Source organism: Sapajus apella, unplaced genomic scaffold (genome assembly GCF_009761245.1).
Source record: "Sapajus apella isolate SASKATOON/1434 unplaced genomic scaffold, GSC_monkey_1.0 scaffold3, whole genome shotgun sequence".
Classification (NCBI taxonomy): domain Eukaryota; kingdom Metazoa; phylum Chordata; class Mammalia; order Primates; family Cebidae; genus Sapajus; species Sapajus apella.
In genome coordinates this window covers 19,087,681-19,097,264 of record NW_022436943.1, presented here as the reverse complement: position 1 = coordinate 19,097,264, position 9,584 = coordinate 19,087,681, and the positions used below count along the sequence as shown (strand labels likewise).

The 9,584-nt window shown below is 47.0% G+C and overlaps 1 protein-coding gene across 1 annotated transcript in view; it reads left to right on the top strand.

The window, feature by feature from the left end:
- Nucleotides 1–1,319: 1,319 nt before the first annotated feature.
- The window catches only part of ZBTB10 (zinc finger and BTB domain containing 10), a 39,473-nt gene continuing 31,208 nt past the window's right edge, over nt 1,320–9,584 (top strand). The window contains exon 1 of the mRNA XM_032250563.1: nt 1,320–2,357. Within this exon, the coding sequence (XP_032106454.1) occupies nt 1,386–2,357 (972 nt within the window). The 5' untranslated portion in view covers nt 1,320–1,385. The remainder of the gene's footprint in view (nt 2,358–9,584) is intronic.

Below are 9,584 nucleotides of genomic sequence, written 5' to 3'. Positions count from 1 at the left end.
AATATTTATAACGTTATGACATACTGTAATACTCACAAGGTGGTTGTAGAAGTATAAACATGACTGGAGTTATCTGATTGGCTGCTGGTGATGTAACACCCATGTCAATACTTCCCAGTGAACGCACGTGTTCGACCTTTTATTTAAATTTCCATTTCATCACAGCAATAAGACACTCGGGGCGGTGCATTTTCTGTGAAATGATTATTGCCATGGGCCCGAGGTGCTGCCTCGCACAATGCATCAGAGGAGGTGGTGTCCGTGGTCGTAACCTCCTCGCGTGTAAGGCAACGCCTGGTCCAGTCTTTGTGAAGGAACAAAATAAGTTCACTTCCTTGGGCACCGACACCCACCCTCAGCAAATGACAAGGCTGGAGCGCAGCTCCCACCGCACAGTTATTTGCAAAGTCCCAGGTGAACTCGTGGCGAGAGAAGGAAATGCGCGTCCCGGGCGCGGGTAGGTGCGTGTGGGCAGCGGGGAGGCGGCCAAACCCTGACACTCGCCAGCTGTTTGTCCTCCGCGTAGCCCGGCCCTGGCCGCACACGCCCGCCCCCTCCCTGAGACCCCCAGCCCGCCGCCCGGCCTTTTGTCCCCCGCCCCTCGGCCGACTTCCTTCCCTGCGGCCGCACCCCCGCCCCCAGGCCGGAGGCGCGGCCCAACCCCTTTCCCGGTCCCCTGGCGCCCCCACCCCACCCCTGCCCAGCCCCAAGCCCAGCCCCCCTCCCCCAGCCCGGCCCCCACCCTTTCCCCCTCCAGCGGTTACTGCTACCCCGGTGCATTGTGGGCGCACGGTCCGTTGTTCATTTGCCATTCGACCTCCGCCAGGGCCTGGTCGGACGGAAACGCTCCGCCGGCTTTATTGTCGCTTCGTTATGTGGCGGAGCCGAGCAGCTTAGCGTGCCTCTCGCCCTCAGCGCCTGCGAAGCCGGCGGCGGCGGCGGCGTCGGGACTCCTCGGCGCGCGGAGGAAGGATATCTGTGTGGAGGGTCGGTGTGTGCGCGCGGCTTTAAAGAGGGGGCAGCGGAGGGTCTCCCGCACTCCGCCGCTCAACTTCGAAGGCCTCGCGCGTCCCCGGTTAGCTCCTCACCTCTCCGCCGCCCGCCCCCTTCTCCGCGCGGGACGCTGCCCGTAGCGCGGCGGGGCGGGGGTGGAGGACGAGAGAGCGGTCGGAGGCGGCGGCCCGGTAGAGGTAGCGGACGCGTGCAGCAGCCCCGGGAGCGAGCGCGAGCCGGGCTGCCGGGCGGGAGGGCGAGGCCGAGCCCCGCGAGACCGGAACGCCGGGGGCGGGGGCGAGACGGAGGGGGAGCCGCGGGGAGCGCGCGGGACGCGGCCCGAGGCCGTGCGCGAGCCGGGGCACCGGGCGGCGGCGGCGGCGGCGCGCGCCATGTCGTTCAGTGAAATGAACCGCAGGACGCTGGCGTTCCGAGGAGGCGGGTTGGTCACCGCCAGCGGCGGCGGCTCCACGAACAATAACGCTGGCGGGGAGGCCTCAGCTTGGCCTCCGCAGCCCCAGCCGAGACAGCCCCCGCCGCCAGCGCCGCCCGCGCTTCAGCAGCCTAATGGGCGGGGGGCCGACGAGGAAGTGGAATTGGAGGGCCTGGAGCCCCAAGACCTGGAGGCCTCCGCTGGGGCGGCCGCTGGCGTCGCCGAGGAAGCCAAGGAGTTGCTCCCCCAAGACGCGGGCGGCCCCACCTCGCTGGGCGGCGGTGGCGCTGGGGGCCCCCTGCTAGCGGAAAGGAACCGTCGGACTCTGGCCTTCCGAGGAGGCGGCGGCGGCGGGGGTCTCGGCAACAATGGCAGTAGCCGCGGTCGCCCCGAGACTTCGGCGTGGCCCCTGAGGCATTTCAATGGGCGAGGGCCGGCGACTGTAGATCTGGAGCTGGACGCGCTGGAGAGGAAGGAGTTGATGCAGGACGGCGCGTCCCTGAGCGACAGCACCGAGGACGAGGAGGAGGGGGCGAGCCTGGGCGACGGCAGCGGGGCGGAAGGCGGCAGCTGCAGTAGCAGCAGGCGGTCGGGCGGCGATGGCGGGGACGAAGTGGAGGGCAGCGGTGTGGGAGCTGGCGAAGGAGAGACTGTCCAGCACTTCCCGCTCGCGCGGCCCAAGTCTCTAATGCAGAAGCTTCAGTCCTCCTTCCAGGCCTCCTGGCTCAAGGACTTTCCGTGGCTGCGCTATTCCAGGGATACTGGCCTTATGTCTTGCGGCTGGTGCCAAAAGACCCCTGCGGATGGGGGAAGCGTAGACCTTCCCCAAGTGGGGCATGATGAGCTTTCGCGAGGGACCCGCAACTACAAGAAAACCCTTCTCCTGAGGCACCACGTCTCTAACGAGCACAAACTCCACGCCAACGCCCAGGTACAGTACATCCTGCTCCTACTTTCTTGGGATCTTAGTAGGGAACGATTTATCATTCCCTCTCCCCCCCAAAAAAAGAATCTCAAAACCATTTTCCTGGGTGAAGACTTCGTTCCAGTTGAGAGGTGCGGGGAGCTTACGCGTGGGGGCTTAGAAAACCTGGGAACGAGTTTTGAAAAGTTGTGTGTGTGTTGTGGGGGGAGGGGATGGAATGACAATTGTCTTATCGTAGCGCTGGATATTCCTTTTTTATGACTCAGATTTCTTTGCTTATCAGATTGAATCAAAAAGAAAGTGAGGTTGAAGGTTTTAACCTAAAAGCCTGACTTGCGGTAACAAATTTTATTAGCTGCGATTTTAAAGAAGCTGCTGTATGCTTATAGACGTTTAGTGTGCTGGTCGAAGGGGCAACTCTTTGAAGAGTGGATTAAGTAGTTTTCCTTTACTTTTAAGGCTACCCCTTTCAGGAAAATGTCCAGCCGAAAAAGTTCTTTATGAGAGTATGGGGTCAAGATAATGTGAAATACGAGAGCTGTATGTAAATGTAGAGAGTGCTATTTGGAACGCCTTGCTCTTGTGAATAATTTAATTTTACTAAATTAACCTCTATTGAACTTTCTTTCCAAAGCCTGGTTTTGGTAAATCATTGTAGTTTTTGCTTGTTTTCTTTTACTCAGATTTCTTCCCTGAGATTTTTTTTATACTGTTCCTTTTCAGAAAGTTTTTTAAATGCAGTTTAGCATTAGAAATGTTTAGTGTGAAGTTATTTGTATCAAGCCGTGGATTTAGATTAGTATGGAGTTTATTTACCAAACACCATGAAAGTGCTTACAAAACAAGTAAGCTGTACTTTAGTTCTTAGTCCTTGTTTTAACATTTCCAGTCTAGAGATAGTAAGCCTTACTATTTACAGATGTTGATCAGTTCTCCCTTTTTGACTTTAGGGCAACCTGTGGTGGTGGATGGAATTCATTCTTTTGTATTGGTAGCCAGCCAGTCGTTGATCTTATAAAGTTAGCTCTCGGATGGTAGTCTGTTGATTGGAATGATTCTGCCGTTCAGCACGCTTACTCTGGAGTTAATTAGGCACACCAATAACCTCAGACACAGCACCCCGGTTTCTCAGAAGTTAGGGCTTTAACTTTAAAGCACAGGGTGATTTCCCCCCGCCCCCCGCGTCCTTGTGGACTAAGTAGTAGGGTTGTTGTTGTTTTGCACACATTTTAGTTGCCTAAGCCCTAGAAGGAAAGTCACTTAAATATGTAAGGCCCAGAAAGGTTAAGTAAATTGTCCTAAGTCTTCAGAGAGTCTGGGGTGACAGAACTGAGACTAGAGAATGTCGTAATGGAAAAAGAATGGATTTGAAGTAAGTCTGGGTTCAGAGCCCAGCTTTCTGCAATTACTAGCTTTGTGAGCTTGGGCAACAGAATGAGATAGAACAGTTCCGTGTCAAACACAATTATTTTGCAAAGTATTTTTGTTCCCATTTTACAAAGGAAGAATCTAAAGCCTTAAAGGGTTAAGTAACATTTCTGAAGTTATGTAGCAAGATGATGGAGATTTGAGGGAATTGTGAAAATGGAAATTTAATTTTCCAAATAGGGCTAGATTGGTTACTTAGAAAATTTTAAATGGAATGAATGTAAGAAAATTTAAGAATCTACTGTGGACCAGTCACTCCTTGTCAGTGTAGTCTCTCCCTGTAGGCAGACCTGAATGGGAATGCAAATTATAATTAGCTCCTTAAGTGAACCTGAAATCCGAAGAAAGGGGATTAGTTGGATAACGACGTAGCCTCAGCTTGGATGTATTCTCCTCTGGGCATATATCTGCATCTTGGAATTCCTAGGAAAAACCTTTCTAAACTTGACCTGAAGTATGACTCTTTTTCTCTTCACTCCTTTAAATTCCTCCGTCAGTGCAATCTGCAGGCCATCTCCTTTGTTTGGGACGTTCTATACAATATGCATATACTGAGGACTACAGTTTTGTTAAGTCCTATGAGTCCTGGGATTTTATGTTGGTCACCTTGATTGGATTTTGGGTGTTTTCACTTTGAATTGATCCTAATCATTTCTTAGTTTCATTATAACTAATCTTGAGGGGATATCTTGTTATCAACCCCAGGTACCACCTATGTGTATCTCTTTGTCTTAACATGAGTGACAGGTTCCAGATCTGTTTTATTCCTTTGGGCATAATACAATCATTTTTTTCGTTCTTCTGCAGCCTCCAATTACCTGTAGGAGGCAGTATAACACAACATGTAACGTAAGCACCTACTTGGGCTTAAGGTCAGGGGACTTTGCTCTTAAATCTCCACTTTTTGGGAAAGCAAATTAGTTAACTTCTAGTTGCCTTATGTATGCAAAGTATATGTGCCAGCAAATAACCACTTAGTGCCATTATTTGTTATCATGATTACCGTTTTGTTTTGTTTTGAGACAGTGACTGTTGCCCAGGCTGGAGTGCAGTGATCAAGGCTCACTGCAGTCTCCTGGGCTCAGGCATCTTTCCGAGTAGCTAGAATTACAGGTGTGTGCCACCATGCCTGGCTATTTAAAAAAAATTTTTTTGTTGGGGGTGGGGGTGTCTCTCTGTGTTGCCCAGGCTGGTCTCAAGCTTCTGGGCTCAAGCGACTCTCCCACCTTGACCTCCTAAAGTGCTGGGATTACACGGGTGAACCATGGAACCTGGCCGTTATTATTTATTTTGATCACCAATCAGTTCTATTTTATACCGTCAGAGACTTTGTGGCCATCAGTTTCTTTGAACATTCTGAGCCTATTTCTCGTACATGCACTTTTTCTCAGCTTCACAAAGACACTCTTGAATGTGTCTTAAAAACATAAAAATGAGAGTTCTAGAATTCTTAGGTAAGAAATCAGTTTGAGGCTAGGAGTACTAAACTGTTTTCCCTATTATTTCTCTCTTAGAGAGTCCCATTTCTGAGAGGAATTTGGCCACATCTTAACACAGCCATGTACTGCATAATGAGGGTGGAGTGCATATATGATAGTTGTCCCGTAAAGTGGTAGCACACTTTGTTTTTTAAAATTTAGTGTAACTTAAGTGTACAGTGCTCATAAAGTCTACGGCAGTGTATAGTAATGTCTCAAACCTTTCATTCACCACTCACTGACTCACCCAGAGCAGCTTCCAGTCATGCAGCTCCGTTCGTGCTGAGTGCCCTGTAAGGTGTACCATATTTTTACTTCACTTTTTTCATGTTTAGATAGATTAGATAGACATACTATTGTGTTAGAATTGCCTGAAGTGTTCATTACAGTAACAGAGTGTACAGGTTTGCAGTCTGGGAGCAATAGTCCCGACCATATAACCTACATGTGTAGTAGGTTATACCATCTAGGTTTGTGTACAGTATGACATTTGCACAGTGACAATTGATGGATGTCTCAGATCATATCCCTGTCGTTAAGTGATGCATGACTGTATGTTGTGAAAGTTTACTTTTCTTACTTTAAGAAAAGTCCCTTTTATTAATCCTTTGGTAGTTACCGAAAAGTTTAATTCTTTTTTTTTTTTTTAAAGGTAGAATTTTATTTTATTTTACTTTTTTTTTTTTTTGAGAAAGAGTTTTCCTCCTTTTAATCCCAGCTACTCAGGAGGCTGAGGCGGAGTTTTGCTCCTGTTACCCAGACTGGAGTGCAATGGCGCAATCTCGGCTCACTGCAACCTCCGCCTCCTGGGTTCAGGCAATTCTCCTGCCTCAGCCTCCTGAGTAGCTGGGATTACAGGCACACGCCACCATGCCCAGCTAATTTTTTGTATTTTTAGTAGAGACGGGGTTTCACCATGTTGACCAGGATGGTCTTGATCTCTTGACCTCGTGATCCACCTGCCTCGGCCTCCCAAAGTGCTGGGATTACAGGCGTGAGCCACCGCGCCCGGCCCCGAAAAGTTTAATTCTTCTGTTAATTGGACCTTGGTTATTATGGAGTTTTCGTGGAAGAGTCTTGTAATACATGCTTTCTGAGTCTGTTTTGAGCCTTCTAATTCAGAGGTATCCCTGTATTATAAAGATATGAGGGAAAATTAATAGTTTTATTTTGAGTAACAATTGACTATATCGTCAGAGTCAGTTCAATGATTAGCTCATTCAGTATCTGACTATTTGGCCCAGAGAACTTTAAAATTACCTTAATAACAGTGATTACCACTTGTTCTTGGTTTAGATCACTTTCTACCCAGTTGTGAAATTTTCATAGCCTAAATCACACATCCTGAAAACTCTTTCCAGGAGAAACATGCACCGAAATTTATTATTGTTGTAAATTTAGTTAACCTTTACAGAAATTAAATAATATTCAGACCAGTGATCTGATTGAAATTTCCAGTTGGAATATATTGATGTCAGTAGCTGAGGAAACAAAGAATGAAAGGCAGATCTACCAGCCTAATTTGTTTTTGGCAGAAATAAGGCCTGAAGGTTGATTGGTTGGTTGGTTGGTAAGTTGATTTTTAACACCTGAGAAGGAAAATCTGAAAGCCCTTTCACTGAGGAGAAATCAATTAAGTTAGAGTTAAGCCTGTAGCCCATTCAATTCCATTATTATTTATATATTTTACATTACTTATTCTTTGTGTTTTATTCAGCAACAGTTCATATCCCTTATGCTTTTCAAACTTTCGGTAGCAGTGTCTGAGTACATCTTATTGTGTACCTAGGATTAGCTTTCTTCTCCATCTTAAATTTACCTGTATTAGGTTGATGCAAGACACTAGAGAGAAAAATCCATAAATAAGATTTCTGCCCTCAAGGAACTTTTCGTAAAGAGAGACAGACATGACTGAAAAAAGATGCAGGTTTCGGCCGGGCGTGGTGGCTCAAGCCTGTAATCCCAGCACTTTGGGAGGCCAAGGCAGGTGGATCACGAGGTCAAGAGATCAAGACCATCCTGGTCAACATGGTGAAACCCCGTCTCTACTAAAACTACAAAAAATTAGCTGGGCATGGTAGCGCGTGCCTGTAATCCCAGCTACTCAGGAGGCTGAGGCAGGAGAATTGCCTGAACCCAGGAGGCGGAGGTTGTGGTGAGCCGAGATCGCGCCATTGCACTCCAGCCTGGAAAAAAAGAGAGAAACTCCGTCTCAAAAAAAAAAAAAAAAAAAAAAAAAAAAAAAGATGCAGGTTTCATGGTGGCAATATAATCAGGGTACATTGAAGATTTTTTTTTTTTTTCCTTTTTGAGACAGAGTCTCCCTCTGTTGCCTAGGCTGGAGTCCAGTGGCGCTGTCTCAGCTCACTGGAACTTCCACCTCCCGGATTCAAGCGATTCTCCTGCCTCAGCCTCCTGAGTAGCTAGGACTACAGGTGCATACCACCACACCTGGCTAATTTTTGTATTTTTAGTAGAGATGGGGTTTCACCTTGTTGGCCAGGATGGTCTTGATCTCCTGACCTAGTAATTCACCTGCCTTGGTTGGCCTCCCAAAGTGCTGGGGTTATAGGTGTGAGCCACCATGCCCTATCTGAAGATTAAGGAAGGGAACAATCAGTTCTGCGTGCAGAGGTTGGAAGAAACTTGTACAACAGACTCTTGAATTTTAATTGCATTAAATGAATAGATGTGACCAGGGTGGGGAAGGCATTTAGTCAATGCAATTAGATTCACACCGGTAATCCCAGCACTTTGGTAGGCCGAGGCAGGTGGATCACCCGAGGTCAAGAGTTTGAGACCAGCCTGAACAACATGGTGAAATTCTGTCTACTAAAAATACAAAAATTGGCTGGGTGTCTTGGCCCACACCTGTAATCCCAGCTACTCTGGAGGTTGAGGCAGGAGAATCGCTTGAACCTGGGAGGTGCTCCGCTGCCCTCCCGGCTGGGCGACCAGTGAGACTCTGCCCCTGGGGGAAAAAACAGCCTGAGGGAAGTGGAGAATATACCTTAGAGAAGGCAGTTTGGTCCCTGTACCCGATGAAAAATTAAGTTTGAATAGATAGGCTTGAGGTCATGAAGGATCTCCTGTCACGCTAAAAACATTAAATTTTATTTTCTTAACAAATGGGCAATAGACTGGGCGTGGTGGTTCACACCTATAATCATAGCACTTTGGGAGGCCAAGGTGGGTGGATCACCTGAGGTCAGGAGTTCAAGACCAGCCTGGACATCATGGTGAAACCCCATCTTTAAAAAATAAAAATAAAAATAAGGGGGGCAATAATACAAATTTTAAGCAGGAGAGAATTATGACCAAATGCGTATATGCTGCTGTTTAGAGGTAGTGTGTATGTGGGTTTAGAGTTTGAGGAGAGAACTGGTTGGCAGGATGTTATAATAACCCGAATAACCATTATCTATCTGCTCTGTAACACTTAAAGGATTTGAATTTCTGAGGATAGTACTTAAGCGACCAGAGAGGATGCTGTCACTCAGATATCAGAGGTGATCAGAAAGCTGCAAAAGAGACCTTCTTGTCTTTTTCTCTACCAAGTATTATAATTTGTCATTGCCACTAGCATGTATTTATTTGACACCACATTTACTATGGCCTTGTCTTCCTTCTGTAAAATGAATTTGTTCTAAAATTTGTATTTGGAAGTAGAAATTACTGTTTTTGTTCTTTTAGTATATTCCATTGGGTTGTTGCAAAGGAATAAAGATTTTGATGTTTTTAATGCTTTTAGTTTAATGTTTGTGTTGGAAATGTCTTTTCTACTAATTAAATTATTGGAAAAGGGCTGTAATTGAGTAGGGGAGTAAATACTAATTGCTTGTTTTTTAACTGAATAGCATTTTCCGATATTAATGGATTGACTACAGGTGTGCTGTTTGACATTTCTATTACTTGAAACTGAAGTTAGCCTCTCCTACACCCATGAAAGTGTAGGAGACTGGGTGATGATCTTGTATTCTCTATAAGTTGGTGGCATTATAAAGAATGCTGATGACCCTATGATGCTCTCCCTCCACTCCTTAATTACATCTGTTTTACATGCAAGTTCTGATGATTTTTTAGACTATTTTTCTAGGCTCTGCTTCACACCTCATTGACATCTATCTTCCTAATTAAAGTCTTCTTTTGTTGCATGTATGTTGCCCTGTTAATAGTAGGTTTCCAGAGGGTATGTGGCTCACACCTGTATTGCTAGCATTTTCGAGCCGAAGCAGGAGGATTGCTTGAGCCCAGGAGTTCGAGAGCAGCCTGGGCAACACAGGGAGACTCCATCTCTACAAAAAATTTAAAAAATAAATAGCTGGGC